The 25,794-nt window shown below is 40.1% G+C and overlaps 1 protein-coding gene and 1 pseudogene across 8 annotated transcripts in view; both read left to right on the top strand.

Moving 5' to 3' along the window:
• Positions 1-25,794, top strand: part of NEBL (nebulette) — a 347,697-nt gene that overhangs the window by 292,411 nt on the left and 29,492 nt on the right. For 3 of the 8 annotated variants that reach the window (XM_053673463.1, XM_053673461.1, XM_053673458.1), the window contains 11 exons: positions 1,254-1,364; positions 1,533-1,643; positions 3,842-3,946; positions 8,168-8,260; positions 10,206-10,298; positions 16,107-16,199; positions 17,453-17,545; positions 19,042-19,146; positions 20,318-20,489; positions 22,241-22,333; positions 23,523-23,666. In XM_053673463.1, the coding sequence (XP_053529438.1) occupies positions 1,254-1,364; positions 1,533-1,643; positions 3,842-3,946; positions 8,168-8,260; positions 10,206-10,298; positions 16,107-16,199; positions 17,453-17,545; positions 19,042-19,146; positions 20,318-20,489; positions 22,241-22,333; positions 23,523-23,666 (1,213 nt within the window). The remainder of the gene's footprint in view (positions 1-1,253; positions 1,365-1,532; positions 1,644-3,841; positions 3,947-8,167; positions 8,261-10,205; positions 10,299-16,106; positions 16,200-17,452; positions 17,546-19,041; positions 19,147-20,317; positions 20,490-22,240; positions 22,334-23,522; positions 23,667-25,794) is intronic. The other 5 variants (XM_053673460.1, XM_053673459.1, XM_053673464.1 and 2 more) reach the window with 5 other exon arrangements.
• Positions 10,345-16,100, top strand: LOC128628607 (WW domain binding protein 1-like; annotated as a pseudogene).

Below are 25,794 nucleotides of genomic sequence, written 5' to 3'. Positions count from 1 at the left end.
AGTTCCTGCCCATATTGTCCTTCAAATGAAGTGTTTTATTTTGGGATCTTAAAAAGTTTACTAAAAACTTAGAGCTTTTTTAGACATAGCAATAATTTAATGTTATTCTCTTGACATTTAAACATTATTACTTGAACTCTTATTCAGAACAGTGAAACTGAGACTCTAAGTGAGTGAAAATAGGCAGATTTATGAGTGGAAGATAGGAAAGATATATTTCTCTGAGTTTGAGGTTTTTCTTTACAACTTCTCTAAATTTAGAAATCATAAATCATAAATAGGCAAGACAACATTTACTTTAAAACAGTTTTCTACAAATCAAGAATATGTCAACACAATGGGAAATAACTGGTTTGGAAGAAACATAATTACAGAAATGCATCCAGAAAAGTGCACAATTATAAGTGTACAGCATGCTGAATTTTATATTCATTAGTTTTAAAGTATGACCAGAGTATCTTAAGATGTTTGTGCATGTCATTTTGTTATTTTGGAAGTAACATATAATCCAACTCAAGCTAGCTCGAAAAAGCAGATGTTTTATTGTTCTTGTACCAAACAGCAGAAGAATTCTTAGATATATCTTGATCTAGGACTCAAACAATATAATTCAGTTTCAGTTTCTATCTCTCAATTCTTAGGCTTTCTTCTGTTTGCAAAGGAGCATCTGGCAGCTCCTGGGGCTAGTTCCTTCATGTCCAGAAGGAAAGAAAATGTCTTCTGAAATCTTGTACGGAAAAATAATGCACCATCCCTGAACCAGTCATGAAGAGCCAGGGATAGGGTATGATGATTGGTTTAGATCCCCAGGGCCCATGCATCTGCTCAGTCTCACCCAAGCTGAGTGGCTCAGAATGGGGGAGCAGTAGTAAGTCAGGCAACTAAAGAAGGGAAAAGAGGGGTCAGGTTTCAGGGAAGCAACCAGCCATTGTTCACTACAGAGCGATTTTACAATCCCAATTCTATTGATATTCATTAACTGAGTGATATATTCACATATAATCTATCAACTTTTATCATTTGAAATATAAAATCTCTCCTGGTTGACTGTATTTTCTTTGTTAATTCAGGTGAGTAGAAGAAAGTCTCCTGTAATATTATGTATAAGTTGTTCCGAGTCATGTTTCTACCATAAGTTAAAACTCTGTAGTTCTATAGAAATAAAGGCCCAGAATATCTCCAAAAGTCATGATTCTGATGTTGAAATTACATCAAGTTTTTTGAGCCCTGATTGCATGTTTTATTTCCTATAGAAAGACTATAAAAGAGATCTGGAGACTGAAATTAAAGGGAAGGGCATGCAGGTGAGCACAGACACTCTTGACATCCAGAGAGCCAAGAAAGCATCTGAGATGGCCAGCCAGGTGAGAAACGAAATACTAAGTTTAAAACAAACACATTGAATAGTACGTAGAAAGAGTATAAAATATTATTTCCACACGTATGGCTTTGAGATCGAAACACAAAAAATATCTACATTGTTATGGAAGACTAAGCAAAGCTCTGAAGATTTTTTTCTGTGTTTTTTTTAGATAGAATATAAGAAAGACTTGGAAAATGAAATCAAAGGAAAAGGGATGCAAGTGAGTATGGACATTCCAGACATGCTGCGAGCCAAGAGGGCATCTGAAATCTATAGCCAGGTTGGTAGAGAGTTAAGCTGCTCAGAACACTGTATTCTAGTGTCCAGTCTTCTTGTGTTTTGTGCATTTCCATGACTGATGACTTTTTGAGGGCACTGAGTTCAAAGTCAGTGCATTCCGTGTAAAGGAACCACTAGCCAAATTTTAATGAACTTCCCTAATAAGGGGGGTAGCTGCCACAGATCCAGTTCAGCGGCCCTTACTCACTGTCAGAGCTAACCTGCCAGGCCGCTATTCTGCATCCAAGGACATTTTGACCTTTTAGACAAACAAACAAGCAAACAAACAAACAAACAGACCCTATTGTGTACTTGGCCTTAATGTTCACTGTACAGAAACAAGATTACAAATGAGTTGTCTGTTACCCATTTTATAATGAATATTATCATTAAAATAATCAGCTCCAACTAAAACTGAGTGAATAAAAAAACTACACAAAGTGTAAGGTGACAAAGTGAATATTAACTAAAAATTAAGAACTGAGTTTTCTTGGTGAGATATAATTTGCCAAATTTATCCTCTAGAAAAACTTGATATGGAGCAAGAATGATCACAAAAGAAAGTATTTAATGAAAGAAAAATTAAAATATGATTTGAGCAAAAATATTCACTAGTGAAACATTTCCTTGCTATAAAATTTGCATGGAAAAAAATGAATCCCAATGGAAAATAAGTAGTGAAGCAAAAAATGGTTATAGAAAATTGACCAAGGAACTAAATTTGGTTAATGAAGTTTATACTGAAAATAACTTTTAATCAGATTTGTCCAAATTTGTTAAAATTCTGGTTAAAACATAAGGAAGGAGTCTAAACATCTGGTGGCTAAAAACTGTTGAGTATCAGGATGGCAGAGTCAAATGTCAGAGGGGCTGCCTGCGTCCCCACCTCCGTAGAGGACACAGCAGGTGGGATGGTTCAGATGTGCCTGCTCATCTGTCCTCAGTGTCTCATGATGGCATAATGAACTTGGAGAAATTGGCTGTAATATCAGCTGAAGTAATCTCTTAGATAAATGCATAAACTAGACAAATGGGCATTTAAGTCAATGGAAAGAAGTTGCTGTCTTAAGAATACCAAGCTCATTCATTCATTCAACAAATGAATACCTGTTTACATGCAAAATTACATACGGTTTTGCTCTGGGGGAGCTACAGGTAATCTAATTATCAAATAACCATGCAAGTAGAGTATTACAAACCATGATATATACTACCAGAAACTAAAGGATTCAAGTGTTGAGGATTTCCAGAGGAGGTGATGTGTGGGCTGTCAGAATTTCTATTTTAAGTTACCAGTGTTGATTTTTTTGAGTATGACACAAGGATACATCTGATCTGAAGGAATTTTAATTATTTTGCATACTATGCAGTTCTAGAGGATGTGATAATGCTATGGTGCATTTCAACATGAAAAATAATTACTTTTCCTAACAAGTAATTGTACGCCATAATGATTAACATTACTGATTTGGGAATTAGAGCACCTGGTTTTAAATCCTTCTTCTGACACGTCTTAGTTAATGATTCTGTTTCCCCATCGGTAAGAGGAAATAATGATACTATCTGTGGATTAATTAAGTGAGCTAATGTGTGTTCCATACTTGCAACAATGCCTATTACATAGGAAGTATTATTAAATGCTACTAGTGGGAGCATTTAATGCTAGTACTAGTGGGAGGTATTACCCAGGTTGTATCAGAGCTCATAATAGTACATTTAGTAGGTAAAAATTGAGATTTTTATCTTAAGGCAAAGTATCTTTGCCTTAATCAAATGTATCTTTATCGGAAGTAGGAAGCAGAACCTAAACCCAGAAGCATGGAAACAAGTAGGTATAGAGAGCCAGGTGCCTTGTGGGAACCATGGAGCAACTTCGAACAGGGAGGGGACTGCTTGTTAAAGAGTAGGTTCTAGGCATAGAGTAGCCCAGAGGCCCACCCCTCCGGAGGCCATGGAATGGACTGGGGTGGCCACCACTGCCTGAGCAGAGATGCTCCCAGCACTGCTGGCTTCCTCTGTGTGCATAATCCCTTTGTTTTTGTGGCTGCATCAAGGACTGCTGAGTCATAAGACACAGCATACAGCCTTTGTGGTAGAATTGGAAGTGGTATCATGTTCATTTTTTCTGTCTCTGTCTCTTTCATACGTGCACATATGCATACCAAGTTTTGGATTGATATTAACTGTTTGTATTTCTAGAAAAAGTATAAAGATGAAGCAGAGAAGATGCTTTCTAACTATTCTACTGTGGCAGATACTCCTGAAATTCAGAGAATTAAGACAACTCAACAAAACATCAGTGCGGTGAGTAGCCATTGTTTCTTTTCAGTTGCCTCCTTGAAATTTAATTTTATTTTTCCTTCATTGTCTGAGTTTTGCTGCATTATCTGAATTTCCTATCGAATGTATTATCTTTATGTCTTTAATGAGAATACAAAATGTTCTTTTAAGTTATATTTTGATCGTTTTAGAATTACAAATTCAAGTTTTTCTTCTTCAGTACAAGCTACAGTTGTTTTTAACTGAATTGTATTAAAATTTCACTCAGGAAAGAGGTCTTAATCTTCTACACAGATTTTACCTTGAGGATGAAAATAGTCATATGAAGTGATTTCCTTCTTAGTCATTGATTTTTTTGCACTGATAATATATGTAGGAATTTAATATTTTTTGACCAATTCTTAAACCTTCATATTTTTTATTTTGAGCAATAAGAACTGTATCAGCACCATTAATTAAGAGATTGGGTCTATGTTTAATGGATATATGAGTTTGAATTCTAAAACAATAAAAATTGATCATATAGCCATTTTTTAATGTGGAATTAGCTCATTTAGTAGCTAAGCAAATGTCCCGTCAATGTATAAATTCTGTTAAGTCTAATGACTTCTGGAATATTTTCTGCTTTTTAATAAGTTGACAAGCACTGATGCCAAACAGGTATCTCTAAGTTTTCATAGCCAGGCTGTGCTAAGCAGTGGAATCCAGTGGGAAGGCAGGGGCAGAGAAGAGGCTGTGTTTTGGCCCTTGTCCCCTGTGATTTTATGGTGTGTAGATTTCTGGCTTTTGGAGGAAAACGTCTTTCCTGCTGCGATCCCCGAGCCCTGACGGGGTCTTCTGGATTATGGTCTGTCAGGAGAAGGATTGTTCTGTTCTCGTGGCTCTCTTAGAATTATTCTGGTTTTTTTTGTTTGTTTTATAGAGCATTTTTGGTTTTTGTTTTGCTTTGTGTTTGAAAGGGGTAGGTGTTGGTAGAGGCGGAGAAATGTGAGGAGGTTAACAAATAAATAGAAGATGAAGAAAATACTGAATTATGTTGATGTCGAAGATAGAGCTAAGATTTTCTTTGAAGAGAACAATGAAGGCATTTTTGTGTTTGGAGAATAACATGCTTAAAATTTCATGCTGTTTTTGAATTAAATGATAATTGCTAGGTGAGCTTTTATAATATGCACTTTGATTTTTCTCAAATACCTGTGTCACATTTATATTTTAAGAAGGAAACTGTAATTTTTCAACTTATATTCTTAGAGCAAAAAATCCAGAGCCATATAAAATACCAAGCATGCCCTAGAACATGCATTAGAGGGTTACTTGTAAGATTATGTTGGACATTCCAGAGTTGGACATTCATTCTCATAATGGATTATTTAATTGATTAATGTCATTGGTACTCATAAGTAGAAGCTGTATTCACATTACTCTAAGACCTGAGAAATTGTCTTTCTTTCATAAGAATTGAGTCTAGGGCTCAGATGCTAATAAGTGTAGAGCTATTCCTTTCCTCCTTTTATAATACACCTATTTTATAAGAAAGAAGTAGGAGCTGGCACAGCAGTAAAAGATACTCCAGAAATTAAATGAGTGAAGAAAAATGAGGAGAATATTAGTTCAGTAAGTTCTCTTTGGCATTAACTATTCTTTCCCAAAGCAAATGTACATTAGATAAATATTTATCATTCTTCATTAAACTGTTTGCCCTTTTCTTTTATTCTTCACTTGGTTGACATGTTTTTTCATCAGATATCAAAGATTTAACTTTCAGAAGGAAAACTCGCCTCATTCCCCTTGAACCCAGCACCATGGAGAGCAGTGTTTCATCTTGCCAAACACAGTGCCCAGGAGATCAACCACTTTAACAGTGCAGTCATGAAATCTAGGATTAGATTGTATTCTTTAAACAGAATTTTCACTGCATTAAATTTTTCTGAGAAAGGGTAAATTTGAGTAACTCTCCACAACTTGGAAGAAGGGAATTTTACCCTGGAGAATGATTAAAGAACATTTATTTGGTAGCTTAAGAAAAGATTTCAGAGGCCCCATTTACCTCTACTTCTTCCATCTTCTGTCAAAGAAAAATGTGCACCTAACTCTTATTTGTAAATCAACTTATCTTCCAATTCCTTTTGAGCTGGGGAAAGATGGGGGGGGTGCTTAATGTTTCAGGTACAGCAGCAAAATTGCCTGACACGGACAATGGATAATTGCTCTCCTTACCTCAGTAGGCATTCTTCCAGGTATATTTAGTTTTGTATTAAGGAAATGAAAAGTATTCTCTTCTTAAATCTCCTTTTTGACCTTCTGTCCACCTTTCACCCTTGGAGGCAGAGCCTTTCTTTAAGTAATCCAAGTAAAAAATTCCTTGATGCAGCTAATCTGTCAGGAGCTCTCATAGTTACGTGGCATTCATTTTAGAATATGAGCCTACACTGGCGTTTGGGGAGAAAGAGCAGGAAAGGCAATCAATGCTATAGTAAAACATACTTCAAAATGAATTTATAAAAAATATCTACAGAATACCCATGCAATAAGATCTCCTTGGCATGAGTGAAGAAGCTATCTCCTGCGGGAAGCACAGGAAGGCCCTGATGAGGAGGGCGTATGCGCTGCACTCCACCAGGGCGAGAGCCTGTCTCAGGCAGCACTCGGGCCTGGTAGAGGAATTAGTTTGGCCGAGAAGTGTAAAATGTTTGCTTCCTTCACTTTCAAATGATAAATGTACCCATCAATGTACTGGAATATAGTGTTATAAATGTTCTGTAGCATGCAGTTCTGTTGCTTGCAGTGAAATGACTGCCATTTTGATCAGTGTAGTGTATGGAAAACAAAAATGTTCATCTGTCGTCATGTTTAACTTTTCACCCGAGGAAAATCACACAGAGTTATAGTTTATCATTTCTCTTCCCAGCGTCCCACTGCTTCTTCTAGCAAACAATAAATGCACAGCTCTGTGTCTCCATGAGGCTGGGCCATAGCCCCTGCTTAGTATTCAAATGGAAAGTTGCCCTTTCAAGATTAGCTAGATCTGTCAAACCAAGATATGATTCTCTAACATTTAAAGATCCCGACATTTTCCACCTCCAGAGTACAAGCATTTTAGCTATTAGCTTTCTTCAAGAACTGCCGTATCTTCGGATCTTATCAAGAGGTAGCCTCTTTCATTGTCCTCTCAATTTAACTCTTTTGCATCCAGACTAAGATTGGCATTTTCACTCACATTAAAACCACAGACACGGAGACACAGAAGATATTTGAGATATTTAGGTGCTGCTTTTTTTTTGACTCTCAGCATAGATTTCAGCCTTAGTCCCTTTAGGCATTACCAAGTGATTTCTAAAATGTGTTTTGTAGATTTAGGTCTTTGGGAAATTTTAACGCGTGCCTCTTAACTCTAGCCTGTGTTTTCACATATTAGTATATATTTGGGTCCTTTCTCTTGAATCTGATCTTCCATGAATTTTAGACATTAAAATAACACCTGCCATGATGGCATCACTAATCATTTCTTGCGTTAAAGAGCTGTTTCTTGTCCCATGCATAACTGTGTGTTGGTATTGCCTTTTGCTGGGTTGATTTGAAAGAGGAGCTTTTCAATGAATTGTAAGCCAGGATATAGGCTGGCTTTCCACAATGCGATTGTGTGGGTGGAAGACACTCCTGACTTCCCGCCACTGGCTTTTCTGTAGTGGTCAGGACACAGTGGCCTCTGCTTCTACAACATGTACCTCCACATCCCTCTTTCTCTTCTTTTATTGTGCTCACATGTGTTTTTTTCTTATTCTGGATTATTTGAATGTTCTCAGTCAAACAAGCAGTGTTTCCAAGACTCTGGAGCTAACACAATCTGACTTTTGCATTTAAGTATACACATGGTAAATTTTAATTAACATACCAATAACTGGAAACTGCATTTTGGATAGAAAATAATAAATTATGATATTACTTAAGATAATTTCCAAGGACTTTTGTGCATCTGCCTAATGATAAAACTTATTTTCATAAGCAACATTTTCTCACTTTAATTAAAAACTCCTACAATGATGGATAGGTGAATAGATTTGGACTTACTTGCATTGTACAGAAAGGAATATTGAAAGTGTAAAATAAATATTTGTGTTCCCATGGAAGGAAAATTAATGTTGGAATTATAAAATTTCAGTTATGCAATAGTTATAAATGAAGGATTCTTGACTTTCTAAAAATCTTGTGTTAAATAATACATTATATTTTTTATAAATTATGCAGGTGAAATACAAAGAAGAGATAAAACATGCAACAGCCATTTCTGATCCTCCAGAGCTAAAGCGAGTTAAAGAAAACCAGAAGAATATCAGCAATGTGTGATCATATTTCTCTAAGTATTGTTTTCTGTTTCGCTGGCTAGCACCATACATGACACTTAGAAACGTGAAGTCCCATTACAGTGATTACCATTCAAGCGGGCTAGTTCTGGAAAGGTGGAGACAAGATTCCACACATCTTTGTGTCCTCCATTACACCTGGCAGAATGCTTCGTGTGTATTTGTTTGTTGGGAAAAAAAAAAACATCATCGAGTTCTCACTGTGTTCTTGTTCTCACGGTAATTCAAAGATAAGCAAGGCACACCGTAAGTCAGGGGCTGTGAATATTCTCAAGGTCTCTAGGAGAAACAAACATAAGACTAAGTAAAAATCATACACTGTTTAAGTGTTATAACAGTAACTACTATTTATTGGGTTTACTTTTTGGTACTTTATATGCAATATCTCATTTAATAATAAGTAATAATTCCTCTTACAAAATGTTGTGGAAATGCAGAGAAGGAAGGCTGTGTCAGTGGGGGAGAGGAAAACTCTTGGAGAAAGAGTGACATTGAATTAGACCTTGAAGAATTAATAAAGGTTGGGGGTGAGGAAGGGCCATTCTGGGAGAGCAACTGAATATACTTGATACAAGGCTTGTTCAAGGAAGGGAAGCAAGGTCTAGTGTGATGGGTACTTTGGGTGAAGGGTGGCATGAGATGGCAGTGGAGAGAAGTGGTCCAGGTTGTGAGGGGGCAGTTGGGAGTCCCACAGTGTCCCTTAAATGTGTTTCATACATAGATGTGGTTAAGTGGCCCACCCATTATTGGACCTCAACTTTGTGATTAAGTTGTCTTAATGTGTCCCCAGTTTATCATGGAAACATAACACTCCCTTAAAAATAACTTAATTAGAATATAGTAGCTAGTTAATTAAATGAAAACTAACAATATAAATCACAGTACAAGTGGTCTCTGGCATGGCATACAGGTAAGGGTTGTACAATGTGAGGGAATTCGGATAACACTGGAATGACAAGGAAGAATGTGGACCTGGGGCCGTAGGTTCAGTCCAGCTCCAGATCTTACTTAAACCACCAACCTTCATAAACCACCAACCTCTCCAAACTTCCATTTCCTCCTCCACAACCTGGAACTAATGTAAGAAGTGAGATGTTGCCTTCAAAGCACTTAGCATGTTTGTGAGTGGGTGAATACAAGATGTAAACCAGTCTCCATCTCAAACTTATGTCCTCAAACCTACTTCTGCTGGTAGTCAACCACAATGGTCTCTCTACATCAGTAGTCCTGTTGTGTAGATTGTTTTTCTTCCGAGTTCTACCCAGCGTCATCTTGTGTCTTGCTGTCCATAGAGCTTCTACTAGACCTTTTATCACTTGAACTCAGACAATTATCCAAGATTCAGACCCAGAGCCTGTCTAAACTCTCAAACTGTATACCACGGCACAAGGAAAGTCCCACATGGCAGAAGGGGCCTGCCCCATTCTCAAGTATTTTCCAAGCTTATCAAATTTCACATTCACTGTTAAGAGTGGAATCTCAATTGCATTTTATCTGTAGGCCTGGTGATTTCTTGGAAAAAAATTCCCTAATGCTAAATTTAAATTTTAAGAAAGCACTAAGACTGTCTCTGTGGAGTTCCTTATAATGGAATGTTAACCTCAAGTTTTACTTCCTTGTGAAAAATTCAGTTGACAGATATACCATTTTTTTCCTCTGTGTTGGATTCTCACCTATGTCCTGAGATGTTGTGCAGTAGTTGGGAAAGCTGACCAAAAATGATGGGTCTGATCCCTTGGCTAAGAAAGAGCCCCTCTATGCAGTGGGTCAGGAAAACTTCCATACTGCTAGATGCTATCCAATCCCAGTGAAGATTCTAACTAATGAATGTTCTGGTACGTGTGTGTCCTGCCAACTGTTCTGGGATGTGGGCACCCATTTCCGCCCCACAGTCACACAGCGTCCTGCACCTTGTTTCCCAGTTCCAGTACAAAGAGCAGTGCTACCGGGCCACACCCGTGAGCATGACACCGGAGATAGAAAGAGTGAGGAGGAACCAGGAGCAGCTGAGTACGGCAAGTTGTTTCTGTTTTCTCATATTTTATTAAATGCTACCTATTTTTACTCTTCACAATGTTCTCTGAAATCCTTTGAACCCTCTGCAGAGTGGATGGTCCTTTTCGCAGCTGCAAATAGAAGGGCATGAACAGTGGCCCTCCTGTGTGAGTACAGGAGACTTGGGACTGTCTTGCTATAATTTGGCCACGTTTGTTTATTTTAAAAAGTCCGCACTACGCACGCCAGTGTGCCAGACATTATCCTGGTCACCAGTACACAGAGATGGATAAGACCCAGTTCCTGTCTTTGTGGACCTTGTACTTTAGCTGGTAAATCTCTAAAACTGTATCGAGGCAAGGGCCCGGAGAGAGGCACGTCTGTTATCAGCCAAGACAAAAAGTGGTCGTTTGGAGTAGTTGAAAGAAGACCTGGCTTGATTGGAGTTCTAAGGCATAATGTCAGAGCAGGGAATTTTATAAATAAAATGGAGAACTTGATTATTCAGTAATCCATTGCTAATAAAGTAATGATAATTAACAATCATGTGGTGCCTCTAATGTGGACCCCATGCTACACGCCTTATTTGAGCCCCTGAGGTCTGTACAACTTTTTCTCTGGTTTACAGCTGTGGGGAGCTGAGTCTTCGGGAGGTCAGAGAACTGCCAGCGACCCACAATTAATAGGGCAGAGCTGGGATTCAATCCAAGCTTCCTGGATTTAGAAATCCTTTCAAAGGTGCTAACCTCAACGGTTATTTTCTTTCTGTTTTTTGAGCCCCCTCATGGACTTTTTACCATAAAACCAATAGCAATCTTGTTCTTCCAAATAGGTTATTTAAAAGACTTGGAATTCGAGTGAGTTCTCCCAGGTGGAGGAGAAAATCGGCAGGAACACTGCTGTGCCCTTACAGCATCCCTGGAGGATGGCGGGAGTTGGGGAGACTTGCCTTCTTTTAAAAAATCTGTTTCTTTGCTCTAATTGACTCATTTATTCAGTAGCTATTTATTAAGCCCTTGATACACGCTAAGTATTCTGCTATCCGTCAATTGTAAGTAAACAAATGCATCTTAGCTTCAAACTCATCAAGATTCAGAATAATAAAAGTCATAATAGGAGGAATGCGGAGGAGAGAGGGAGGAGGAGGCCCAGGAAGGGGACGGAGAGGAGAAGGCTCCAGGGTGGCAGGCACTCTTCCTCCTCCAGGTGCTGCCTAGACCCCTGTCAGCCAGGGCTGAACCCCCACGGGATAAGGGAACCTGAGCGGGTACCGATACTCAGAGCTACATCTGTGACAACAGGACACTCCTGTGAACAGGTTCAGCGCTGCTACTGCAACGCTGAATGCTGATGGTTCTGGCTGGAGCGGACCATCATGATCATCCTGAGCTGCTGCTGTGTTTACCACCACCACTGAGCCGGGCACCCGAGCACCCAGCCTCCACCTTTGGGCCCAGCAGTGGCCTGAAATGAACCTGATTGCCTACTGGGAAGCCCACAGTTACTCAGAGCTGCCATTTTATTTCATGCCTTCCAGCTACAGCAGCTGCTGTCTGTACAATGTGGCCTTGTAGGTAGCAGGCCACAGGTGCCAGTCCCACCAAGGGCTCCCAGGGGGCCCAGCACAAGCAGCAGTAGACCCCCAGGCATCATCTCGGACCCTGAGCCCTCTGACTCTCACATGTCAGTCAACCTAGCAGCCACCAAAGCCCCTGGAATGGAGCCCAGTGGTTGTGTGGCTAGCCTGGGGGATCTGGCTGTGGGGCCTCACTGCACAAGGACCCGGAATGTAAGGAGGAGCTGCTGAAAGATGGCAGCTGCAAGTAGAGCAGTGCCCATCCCAACAGCAAGAAGACACTTGGCAGACATCGCCACATTAAGGGTGACTTGGGCATTGAGGGGTGTGTGTGGCCGATAGGCCACCACAATGACGACCTCAAAGAGTTCAGCACACTTACTGATGATGCTCTGGATGGAATGCTGGACTTCTGTGACAGCTCCCATGTGTGGCCCCCTGGTGATGAGGAGGAAGGGCTCTGCCAGCCCCGTGAGGAGCAGGCCTGAGGTCCTGGGCACCCCACTTGCTGTGGGAACCCTCATGCCTCCCCAGATGGTGATGGCAAACCCCACCAATGAGTAGGACTCCCTAGACCCCCGAGCAGCAGCTCCCCCAGCTCTAGAGCAGGCCCGGCCTGTATCTGAGGACTTGGAAAAGCAGCAGGGTAGGGAAAAAGTGTGAGAGAAGCATTAAGTGACTTCCGAAGAAAGTGGGACAGCTACTTGGTCCTTTTATTTCTCTTCTTGTTTTCCCCTCCACTCCTGCATTTTCCTACATCTCCAGGTGCAGTTTGGCATGTGGGTGCCTCTCCTGCCCACAGAGGCAGTGTTGTGGAGGGCCGAGAAGTTGGTTCTGTGACTAAATCCTTGTACTCCACCCTTATCCCCCTTTCCACCTTTTCAAGTCATAACTCACTACCTGCTTGGGTTGGAGAGATGTGTGTTTTAGAAGCCCCCAGTGAAGGGGCTGAGACTGTGCCCTGAGGTGACTCTTGGTGATAGAGTGGCTTTTTGCTCTGGGGTTAGTGTAGGAGAACTTGGCTGTGTCTCAGTCCAGGAGAGACAGCAGGTCTTAGCCCTGGAGGGAGAAGAAAGGCTGCAGAGGCCCAGAGGTTGTTACCGGTCACTGCCAGTGTCTGCACAGCTGGACTCGGGCTAATCTATGGGAGGGCAAGCTGACAGGCAGCTGCGTGGTCGACGAGTAGGGGCTTGTTGTGTTTCCAAATTCCAGGTGATGAGATGGAGGCATCGCTGAGCATCCTTGAGGGGCCCTGCCCAGCAGGTTCTGGCTGGCTGCAGACTGGTTCAGGTGCAGGAGATTGCACTGCCTTCTCTTTGGTTTTTCTTTAAAGAAAATAAAAAATAAAAAAGTAAGCTAAAAACAAGAACTTCACCAGTAGGCAGGCAAGAATTCTATTTAGAAAAGGGAAGTCTGGGCTCTTTCCCAAGATGGCCTTCAAAGAGCCTGTCTGTGATGGAGCCAGGAGGAGCTTTGTGAACTGGCTCGGGCGGGGCTGTCTCCGGAACTTCTGTGGGTGCACAGGAAGCAGTAAGCCGTGGCAGTGGGTAGAGGTGTAGCCTTCTGCATCTGTGCCCCTTGGTCTGTACCCCCAGGTGACCAGGACCCCTGCAGCCCAAGCACAGTCTGTGGGCCTTCACGTCTCGCTGTTCTATAGGAGCAAATGAGAAGGCTGTGGGCCCTGAGGAAGGGCAGTCCCATTGCCTGGCTCACACCCAGTGTTTTCTCTAGATTCTGAATAAGTTTTTCTTCTTTCTTTAAAAAAACCACTTGGAAAAAATGCCTTGGTTATCTGTGGTTTTCACACCCTGTTCCTCCCACCACCCTTGTGAGTGGGGAACTATGGTAGCAGCCTATGGAAAGAGTCTAACTGGCCCAGGGACGGGGGTAAAGGCAGCTGGCCAGAGGGTCCTTATTACTGTACAGTTTGGCTTCAGGTAACTAGTTGAGTTTTGATAGGAATAATCTGAATGGAGAAAGCCAACAGCTGAAACTAAGATTCCCTGCCCAGCCCTCTTCCTATGGAGAGTTTGGTTCTTTATCCACTCTTAAATGATGACATTCAGACTGGGCATTGACATTATATTAAGAGAGAAAAAAATACACGTGTATAAAAAAATAGACAAATCTGTAATGGCATAATCAATATAATATATTTTAAAAAATAGACAAATCTAAGGCTCTGAGGTGGAGTGTCTGTGTTTGGGCTCGAAATCCATGTTGAACAAAGTGAAGTCCACATGCAGCAACTTTTTGGAAAACCTGTGTGTGTCTGTTGATTGTGGGAGAAGCCCCAGCCCTGTTTTCCTTTCCTGTGAATGTACTTTGAATGGCAGCCATCTGCTCATTAACTACACATTTGGAGCAAATATGGCTCTCTCAAGGTAATTTATTTCATGCACTTACTGTTTACTGAACAAATGTCTGACTCTACATGGGTGTATTTGCCAGAGATACAGTCCTAAAAGTAGAGGTTTTGCTCTGCCCATCACTGCTGTTTGCACTTGGCTCCATGGACACTTGGAGGCCTGTGTACCATTCCCTGTAAGTGAAAATGTGCTCTGCCTCCCTTGGCCACTCTTGGCCCTTCTATCAGTCCCCTGGGGTGTCCACGGCCACTCGGAACAGAAAGGGAAGGTGGAACTTCAGACAGAAGCTTCATTGGATCTTTAAAGACAAATTTGGATTAGCTGTGGCCCAGACGTCAGCCCTGTTCAGAATTGACAGGAGGGTTTGGCAGATACCACAGGGCTTACCTCCCCCTGCCAAGGTCCAGTGCACGCAGGGAAGCTGGTGTGTGGTGAGAGTGGGCGGGAGTGCACCAGCAACCCTCAGATGCCTTTCCTTCCACTTTGAAAGAAATCCCAAACGACTCACTGAAGTGCCTCCAAGGAGATCAAGTTTAACAAAACGAGTCCCCTTTCGGTTTACTGATTAAGTGGATGAATTCTGGCCCTCTCAGGTTTCCTTCCCTGCAGCATCCTACCCTAAAGGCAGGAGAAGAGGATGGTGGAACCCAGGAGCTGGGCTTGATTCCCCCAGCCACGGTGTGGCCCCTGCTCCAGGAGGCTACCCTGAGGGCAGAGACAAATGGAAATGGGTGTTGAAGGACTAGTTAGGAGGCCAGGGAGGTTTGATTGAGCCTGGCTTTCTAGATGATTTGAGAAGAAAGGGGTTGCTGGAGGGTCTGTGCTTCAGTCAACGATTTGTAAATGCTCCTGTGTGAGGCACATTGCCATTTGTCAGTTATTGTGGATTTTAAGCAATAAGATTGCGTGGGTCAGACTTTGCTGGGCTGTTGCAATGATGCATGTCCTGTGCTGTGATCCTTCTGAGGACGGCGTGGCTCTAACCACTGTGAGAAGCCCAAATAAAAACTATCTCAAAAATTCAAAGAAAAATGATGAGGAAACAGAATATCAAATAAGGAATCATCATATGTAAAAGTGCAACTGGGCTTTCTGCTATTAGAATTACCTATCACTGTAAAAGTGAGTGGGCTTTGACCGACTCTTAGACAGTGAGACTTACCAGTTCCTTGGAATTTTTAAAAACAATTTATTTATTTGAAAATTATAGTTGACAGGAAGTATTATATTGGTTCCTGGTGTAGTGATTTGACTTTTACATATTGTACCTTACGAAGTAATCACTATAGACAGTCTGATAACCATCTGTCTCCATACATAGTGATTACAATACTACTGACTGACCACACAGCCATTGCTGTACTTCCATTCCCATGGCTGCTTTGTAACTGACCGTTGGGCTTCTTAATCCCTTCACCTTTTTTTGTTGCCCAGCTCCTGTATTCTTTCCTCTATAGTTGTGTGTGTGTGTGTGTGTTTGTGTGTGTGTGTGTGTGTGTGTGAAGATTGAAACCCTTGGGTCAGAAAGACAGTGGCTTTCCCAGGTTGCCATGGTGACCTCACTGTAGTTTTCTTATGATGACTCCATTCTGATGTTTCCCCCTGTATTTCCATTACTTTTAGTCCCAGAATTTTTGCAGTTAGTTTTAATATTGAACAGCAGAGTGTTTACTAGGAACTCATTTTCAAGGAGCACAAACAACACTTGTGCTTGCTAAGTCAGATGGCTCAGAATCCAGTAGTGGATGTGAATAGGAAGGTTAACGCGTATCTACTGTGGAAAATCTGTGGAAGAGGATAAGGTTCATTTGAGGCTCATCCTTTATCTTGTTTGGGTGGAGACCATTGTGCTATCTATTAAAATTCTTATTTGTCCTCTACAGGTAAAGTACAAAGGAGAGATTAAACAGGCCACCACAATTTCTGATCCACCAGAGCTGAAGAGAGTTAAAGAGAACCAGAGGAACATCAGCAATGTGTGATCTTAGCAACTTTCTTCTAATGATAGCAAACATACTGTTCACATGTCAATGAATGGATAACGTTTACAAATGTTCATGACCTGGAGTAGATACTGATTTCTGCTCTCAGCTGACTGTCAATTTATGGGAAAGGTTTCAGGGTCTCATGTCTTGTGAGTGTAGCCAGGCGTTGTCCCTGCAGAGTTCCCAGGACATGGCAGGATGGTTTTTGTCTGTGGGTTATTGTGTGACTCTCTTATCTAGTCTTCCTGCGCACCGCCACTGTGGTTCCTCAAAGGGACTCAGCGTCGCTGCTGGCATCTCGGCCCTGCAGATCAGCGTTCCCACTCCCTTTCCTTCCTGCACTGGTTCTTTCCTAGCCCACTCCCAGCTATTAACTTTATTTTTGGACTATGTCTGGAAAGAAATTATAAAGTGTGCATGGCTAAAGAGATGACATGAAACAGGCCCATGTTAGGGGCCCTTGTAGAGGCAGTCAGTTTTCACTCAGACACTCACTCCCAGCCTGCTCAGATTCCCTTCTGTTTATGCAATCTGTGGAGTGGCTCGCTGAGAGAATCCTGTTTTGAAATCATTAACATATAGATAAGGTTCTTTTGAGGAGGCAATTTGGAAATCTGTTAGGTTCAAAGAGACTTCATATTCTTTAAATGTTTCAGGTTATTTGACCAGATTATAAAGCAAAGGTAGTTTATTGTTTGTACTTTTCCTAACAACTATATTTTGGAGAAGTCGATGCTCATCTTTTCCTACTATATTTAGAGTCACACTTTGATGTGACTCCATTACTCTCAAAAGGAACATGGTCATTGAAAAGGAGGAACAGAATAGTAGGAAGCAGGCTGGCCTTTTCATGCATGACATGGCACCTGTTTAAAGATAACCACTCGAGAGTTCTGCCACAGTTAGTTACTAAGAAGCCACCACAGCTCAGTACTATTCTATGTGGGTGGGGACACCTGTAAGTATATCCATGAAGACATGCATCATGTTCCTTTGTGATGATGTGCTTATTACAGCTTTCCTGATGGTGTACCCATACACTGAGTACCTTCACAGGGATTCACTGCTATGAAATGCATTAGATTGACTTAAGATGCAGTTATTTTAAATATGACCAGAACTCGGACAGCATCCTCTTTTTTCATGATTTTCTTGGCTAGTTCTTTAAAAACTATGAGGTGTTTATTTAGTTGCATTGATTTATAGTGCACTATTTTTTTTGTTGTTGTTCTTTGAAATGCCAGGTTCATTATAAAGGTCAGCTGGGAAGAGCTACGGCTTTAAGTGCAACTCCTGAAATGGAAAGAGTGAAGAAGAATCAGGAGAATATTAGTTCGGCAAGTGGCTTTCTTCACTTTGGACTATCACAGAGAATGTGTCATTATTGTTTACATGCAGCCCTGTTTTTTCTTGGGAAAGCAAAATACATTTTTAAGAAACATTTGGGATATATGCAATAAGTCCATGTGTTATTTTAGATGATTTCCATAAGCTGCCAATGTTTAAAATGACATTTGCTTACAACCCTCTATGATATTCCCAGATGTGACCAACAGTTACATTTAATGTTTAGTTTTAAACTATGTTGTGTTCATTTAAACAATGATTCATGTATTTTACCCATGTCTTTGAAAGTGGTAAAGTCTTTCATGTATAAGTGAAGTAATTATCATTTTACAGATGTATTCCATTGAATATGGATTGTTAAATGCTCTCTGCAAATCAAAATGAGAAATGAGTTATTACTCCAAAGTAAGGACTTACAGGGAAAATTTTTTATATACATTTCATACAGAAATCACTTATTCATGAAGGTCCCACGGTGCCTATCTGTATAGTGTTCTCTCTCTTACCAAGTGCCAGGGTTTCGGTACCGAGTCGCACACTGTGCCCTCAGGTCTGCGGCAGTCATCATGCACCATCAGCTTCACAAACATCAGTTTCAGTGGTCAGCTGTGAAGAAGGGCTCTGGGCCTGGGGATCGGCATTTAGGATTTAGGGTTTATACCTTTCCAGTGGCATGTCTGTCAAGAGATGCTGACTGAATTCAACATAAATTACCTCTAAGTTGTGACTGCTTAGAAGGAAACTAGGTTTGTTTCTCATTTTTTCTTATCCCTCACAGAGGGAGAAATAAAATGACACGGAGGGAAGTTTGTGTGCACTGTTCAACAGTGTCCTGGTGGAAACAGGGAAATGCAGAAACAGGGAAGTAAATTTAGGTTTTATTTAGTTTGGGGTTTTCCCTGTTCAATGTAAGTGTGGTAACCACTTTCACTGACTGCACTGTTGGTGGGTACGGTTCATTTACATATTCGCTTTCAGTTGGTAGAATGATTTAGGCCATTTTTGCTATAGTTTTTATTTATTTATTTTATTTATTTATTTATTTATTTTTTAAATGTGTTTTTAAAAAATATTTTATTTATTTATCTTTAGAGGGGAAGAGAAGGAGAGAGGGAGAGAAACATCAATGTATGGTTGCCATTCGTGCGTCCCCTGCTGGGAACTGGCCTTCAGGGAACTGGTCTGCAACCCAGGCATGTGCCCTGACTGGGAATCGAACCTCAATTGTATGGTTCGCAGGCCTGTGCTCAATCCACTGAGCTACACCAGCCAGGGCTATTTTTGCTATAGTTTTTAAAGGAGACCTTTGAGAGTAAAACTTTAGATTGTTATTCTAAAATAAAATGTAATTCACTGAACAAGTTACCTGGGGGAATAATTTAGAATATATTGCATACATTTTACTTATTTGGAAAACTTGAAAAAGTTATGAAGTTTTTAAGATTATGATTGTGTTATTAAGTATGTTCTACTACTTACTTTACAGGTAAAATATACCCAGGACCGCAAACAGATGAAAGGCAGACCAAGTCTGATTTTAGACACACCTGGTCTGCGGCATGTCAAAGAAGCACAAAATCGTATTTCAATGGTAGGGTGTGACCGGACCCTTCTTCTCACAGTTAAAATACACTGTGGAACGGCATCACCCAGTGTGCTGGCGGCGACAGCTCACCGTTAATCTGGATAACCACCAAAGCATGGGAGTGTGGGTGGGCCGATCCTTTTGGGGAGACATTTTAATCACACTGAAATGTAATGGGAATATTGTCTAATAAAATAATTTTTCTCAGTGATTTTTGGGGTGTGTTTTCATTTCTAACATGACGACTAAAAATGCATTTTATGAAAGATATTTAGCTGGACTTATTTCCAATTAATTTTAAGACAGAGTTTGGTGTGTTTGCATGTTGCATGGAAGATTAAAAATATACCTGAATTTTAAAGCAGTTTCATAAGATATAATTTATGTACCATAAAGTTTACCCACTTAAAGTATAAAATTCAGTGGTTTGTATGATTTATAGAGTTAAACAACCATTACCCTAATCCAATTTTAGAACCTAAAATGTGTATGCTTTGAAGTATGTATATAATTTTGTAATTATATAATGTATATATTGTTATTTATAACTTTCTTAATCTAATTTTAACTAGTTTTCTTGAATAAGTTGTGGAGATGGCTCATAGTTTTATTGCATATTAAAGGTTAAGAAATAGGAAATTATTTGCACCTAAGTTAGTACATTTTAGAGAGGAACTAGGATTATATATCTTTTAAAGATTCTTACTGATATGAGGTATATACATAATTTAAAAGAACTGCTAACCATAATAATGCAAAACAGTGTGAATATGTTTTGCATTATTGATTCCTATACTTGATTCCTACTGCTAGGAAGCTGAAGTTTCAGGCATTAATTTTGGAATGGAAAGGATATACAGGGTCCTGCACAAATAACTCCCCTTTTTATTCCAAAATCATAAGCATGTAATTCTGTAACCTAACAACATCACACTCAAGCACACCATGTGACATTTTAGGTAAAATGTTCAAATTAAAACTAGAAATGACTACACCCATGTTCTTACCCTACCAACCACGCTCAGGCAGGTGCTATTTCTGCGGGACCCTGGGTGTGTGCAGAAGGTAATCCAGATACAGGGGATGCGGTGACAGCTGTCATTATATGAAAATTCTGTGAGCTATGTAATAATCAGAAAATTTCACTTGAGTTAATATTATTTTTCCTTTTTTTCAGGTAAAATATCATGAAGATTTTGAAAAGACAAAGGGGAGGGGCTTTACTCCCGTTGTGGATGACCCCGTGACCGAGCGAGTGAGGAAGAACACCCAGGTCATCAGCGACGCTGCTTACAAAGGCGTCCATCCTCACATTGTGGAGATGGACAGGAGACCTGGCATCATCGTGGGTAAGCTAGTGGTCCTTTGTGGCAGGTCTGCATGGTCAAAAAGACTCGGCTTGCCCGAGCTTTAGAATTAGCCTCCTTCTTTGTCAGAGGCCGCCTCCAGTGTTTGATGTGGTGCCCAGCTGGAAGGGGACCACAGCTGTTACTGTTACACCCTGTTGAATGGGGTTCATGGCACTCGCCGGGTAAAGTTCCAGTTCTTTCTGTAACTAGATGCCTGCCTTTAATAACTTTTTGGTCTCACAAATATTTCTACTTGTTAAGCAAGGAAGCAGCTCAAATATTAGACATAGGTGATAACAAGGGTTGAGTAATTGTTTTGTTTTTACTTTATGTATTTGATCAATATATTGTACCACAGACATCATCTGCACGGGTGACAGAAATAACAGAAATAATCCCATTTAGGTCCTTTTACTACAAGTTGATGTCCCAGAGAGATTCTGATGACATGCCATAACATGAATAGCTTATATTTTTAAAATATTACTTCTGAATGGGGATAGTTGAGAGCTGTCTGAAAGCCCCATAAATCAGAAAGCAAAGAACTTGTTTTCTGGCTGTTCCTTCTAGTCAGCCAGGGGAAGTCTTGGGAACAGTGTTTGAAGGTGGCTGAGACAGCAAGGATCCTATGAAGTCTAAGGATGAGGCAGTAGAGCTATTAAATTTTCAGCATGTACCAACAACCCATACTTCCAAAAGACTGTTGTCTCCTTCAGAGCAGTTAGCCTCTAAGTTATGGTAGCTAGTTCAGTTATATTGCTCAAATAATATTTTTGGTACTCATGTAACAGTGCCTCTCAGTAATCTCAGTGTTAGGTGAACTTAACCTTGAAACATCAAAGGGTTTTGGATCTCACGGAAGGCTATTCAGTGATGACATGGGTCAGGGAAGTGTGTGTTTGACAGGCTCATGTGTTAGCACTAATTGTAAAAATAATTGACATCTTTAGGTTTTTATTTTCCTGTTGTTGGTACAGCACTATACAGATCATTTTAGGACCTGACAACCATTAGGTAGAGAGACTGATAAACCCAGAAGTTGTTAGATTTAGATTTTGCCTCCAATTAAAATAGGAGAATAAATTGGCCTGCCCGGTTTGCTATGGACCACAGCAGTGAACTAGTCTGTGGTCCGGGGACAGCAGGAAGCTTTTCCTTGTTCATCTTCCTGCTCCTCATTGGTCCTTGCTCAGTGCCGTGCTTTACTGCACTTTTCAGATAAATGTGTCTACCTGGATTAGCTCACACTCACTGGCTCAGAATGAAAACTGCCTGCTACTTGCTTACATTTTAAAAATGTGTTTCTGTTATAGGGAGAGGATTTTTTTGTTTTGTTTTGTTTTCTCAGAAGAGATCTCTAGGTCACTTCCCATGAATTACTCATATGTCCTTCATCAGGAGCTCTCACCACATATGGTACCTGTTTCAGTGTGTGGAGAGCACAAGTGACCGGGGTCAGGGATGGGGGTGCTGCACCAGGTGCGCTGGTGTGCTCATGGGCTGGGGGACGGCTCGTGTAGAAGGGCAGTGGAGAATAAGCAGGGCAACTTAAATTTGACCGTCAAGTTTCCTTAACAAATCCTGGTGAACACAAATTTTCTTTGTTCTCTTTGATGTCTGCATTGTAGTTTGTTTGCTTATTACATGTTTGCTCTTTACATGTATCATTTTCAAGACTTTCTCATGAGTCTGTTTAGCGCTAACTTTTTAAATTCATTCTTGATGTGTTGATTTTTTCCTTTTGGTAAAAGACCTCAAAGTTTGGCGCACAGATCCCGGCTCTATCTTCGACATTGACCCCCTAGAAGACAACATTCAGTCTAGGAGTCTACATATGCTCTCTGGTACTGCTTGCATTTTCGTTCCTCCCTGTTACGTGGTTTGGTCATAAAGGCGCAGCTGTTTTGCACTGTTCATTGTGCTGACTGTGTGACGTAAATTTTAAAGTTGAGGGTTTGAAAAACCAGAAAAGTGCTAGGCTGCTGCTTTAAAATACCATTAATTATTTATGAAAACAAAACTTGAAAAGGACTTTTTTGTATAGTGAAATCAGTTTGGATGAGATTCATTTAAAAGGGCGTTTAGAACTCAGCTATATTTGCTTTCAAATGCAGTTAGTTCAGTTATTTGGACCACACTCAACTGCCAAGTCATAAAAAAAGATTTGTTTCATGAAAAACACTGTTACAACTTTTCAAAGGTAGAGTTAAAGCATTATATATAAAAGCATTGGGGAGTTATCTACATATAGCATCATGAATATCTTAAAATAAACTTTCCAGTCTCCCTAAAGTTTACTTCTGAGTTTTCATATAATGTGAAACTTATACTTTTCATAGGAAGTTTGACTTTGAACTTAGACTGCATATTTATAATTAAAAGCAAAAACCGAATGGTTTGGATATATGGGTATAATGATAGTTGATTTGACATTTCTGACTTTTATACTGTATGTACTTAGCAAACCAACGCTTTGACAATTATGCAGTTATTTTAAACAATAAAAATAGATATTTCATTTGGTTCTTGTCCTGCCCTCTGATTTCTACTTTAGATTTTATTGTTGGCATTAATAAGATGGAAAGCCCAAAGAAAAATGGGGATTCTGATTTTTAATAGTCAATTTGATCCACACAATCAGCCAAATACTCATTTAAGCATCTAAAAATAAAGAAAAGGCAACAAATATTGCATGTTGGTGACGCTTGAAAGCAATTATTTGTAACTAGTCATTACGTTTGATAGAAATTTATTAGTTTGCTAATGTTTTCTTAATTCTTCTCAATTTTCTATCCCTCATATCTCTTTTAAAATCTAGATTAAAAATGACTATAATAATCATTAAGACATTTATATAGCTGATACAATCTATGTTGATTTTGGGGAATAGATGGTTAGAATTTATAATATGGAGCTTTAGAGTTATTTAATAAGGGATTGTTTCTCCTCTTTGTTAAGCTTTTAATAGTTTTTTGTTTCCTGTGTTTTTCAATGCACTGGATCACAAGTGTGAATATTTTCCCTCCGATATAGAAAAGGCAGGTCACTATAGGAGACAGCGGTCTCACTCAAGCAGTACCTTCGGTACCGTTCTGGGAGATGACCAGTCAGAAGTGTCTGGGCGTTACCCTAGCTTTTCCTGCTGCAGTGAGGTAACAAGACCGTCTGATGAAGGAGGTATCAAACATGAATCATTCTTAAAGAAAATTAATTCATTTTGAAAAAATGTGTCACAAGTGTGGTTTTTTTTAACACATTCTTTACCTTTGCATCAGCATTTATAGCCTGGGTGTATTTGAAAGTTTTTCATTTTGAGTCCTTTTTTAAACTACTAATTTGCATTTCTGCATGTTTGTTTTTCCCATATTACTTCACTATTATCACAGCAAATGCATCTTTAATGACAAAAGGGTTTTGGAATCTGCTTTTGAGTTTGTTTTACAAGAGTTGTATGTAATGGATATACACGGCCAGAATGGAAACTTTTGTTCTGCGAAGTTTGTATCTGATTTCCATTAAGAAAAACCATTCTTATAGTTAGTACATTTTGAGTCGTTAAGCGGTTGCTATGAAATGTGTGTGTTTGAATATTTATATACATTTGCAGTCAGAGTTAGACCTTGCCAAAAAGACGTTGCGTATGATACTTGGGATATGAAGGTTTTGTTTTTAAATGGAAAGTACTGTTGATTATTAAAAATGTTCTCTATATTTTATATACCTACCCTTTTCCTCTACTTTCTCCTGTTTTCTGCGTCCAAGCTGGTGGATTAGGTCAAAATTTTTAGTTGAAATTGTTTTGGATGTAAACTAATACCGATAAAGTTGTTATCAAAGATTTATTTGGTTTTTATTTTTATTTCGGTGAGAGCAGTTGCTTCCTACTCTCAACAGATTTCCATTATGTGAGACAGTGTTGCCAGTCGTGGTCACCGTGCTACACCCTAGACAATCAGCCCTTCCTGGCTGTGTGGCCGGAAGTTCGCACCTTTGGCCCTGTGTTCACTCCCCCTCACCCAGCTCAGCAACCACTTTTCTGCTCTTAATATGAGTTTGACCTTTTAGATTCTCCCTTGGTAGAAAGCTTTTAAAGATATCTCTTCTCTGTAATTCTGGTATAGTATTTATAAAATAGTTTGGTTCTACTGTAGGGAAGGCAGACATGAAGGATCTCCTCTTTCTGTGTCTGGTTCTCTAACAATTGGTTCAGTAACTGCTTGAGTTGTTTCTATGTTGAAGGAGCTTGGGGCTATGGAGGAACAGAATAATGTTGATGCTTGATGAGATAAATAAAACCCAAAGCCAATATGAGAACATGTTTCCGTCAGCCTTATTTAACTTTCAGTTCAGCATACTGGAGTTGATGTCTCTCCCAAATGCAATGTACCGTAGAGTCTTTGCTTCAGCAGTGACCCCTTCACTTTTATCTGTATGCACTTATGCAGCATCCACTCATTTATTCATCAATGTTTATTGAGTGCTTTTTGTACACCAGCCAAGAGCTTGGATCTGACAATGCATACAGCACAGAGTGAAAGAGACATGCATATGCTCTGGAGGGCTGAGGGCCTGGTGGAGTCCCTGACATTAAGCAGAAGCTTACCTAAGTACTGCATAATTATGAAGAGAGTAAGTGGTATGTGGGGGGGGGAAGAGGGATGACAAGGTGTATGACAGGGGAATTCTATCTGGTCCTGGTGGCGGGGTAGCCTTCCCCGAGGAAGAAGATTTGCACTGAGATATGAGTGCTGAATGGAAGTTAAGTAGGCGAAGGGGGCTTTGGGAGAAAAATGTTTCTCGTAGAGAGAACAGAGCATTGAAATGGTGTGTCATTCAAATGGAGGCATCAAGGAGGCAGAGTTCGGAGGAGAAGCCTGCACTGGATGGAGATAAGCGTGGAAGTCATCATCTGTGTGGATGATAAGGTCTTGGATGAATCGATGTAGAGGAGAATTCAGAGATCTCTCCTGCGCCCTCTGAACCAGCAGATTCAAATCCAGGCTCACTTGTCTCTGATTCCATTCTCCCTTCCAAGGTGGTGTTATAAAAACCCACTGTTGTTGGTTTCTTTTCTCAAGTCACCACTTCTTTTTCCTAATTATGCCCAGCAAGAGGACACTGTACTATCCCAAACTGAATGAGAAAATGTCTCCCTTGAAAGAAGGTATACATAAATATTTTTGCATTTATACTACAATCTGAGTAAGAGTAGCATATAATTAAGAAGAAATAAGTACATCCTTTCAAATGGAGGAATTTTGGACTTCATGGAAGGTGACAGAGGGGAGGTTTTGGGCAGGAAGAG

This window comes from Artibeus jamaicensis, unplaced genomic scaffold, assembly GCF_021234435.1.
Source record: "Artibeus jamaicensis isolate MK-2021 breed Jamaican fruit bat unplaced genomic scaffold, CSHL_Jam_final contig_867, whole genome shotgun sequence".
NCBI lineage: Eukaryota > Metazoa > Chordata > Mammalia > Chiroptera > Phyllostomidae > Artibeus > Artibeus jamaicensis.
Note: the sequence above shows the minus strand (reverse complement) of the source record. Positions and strands in the feature narration are given on the sequence as shown.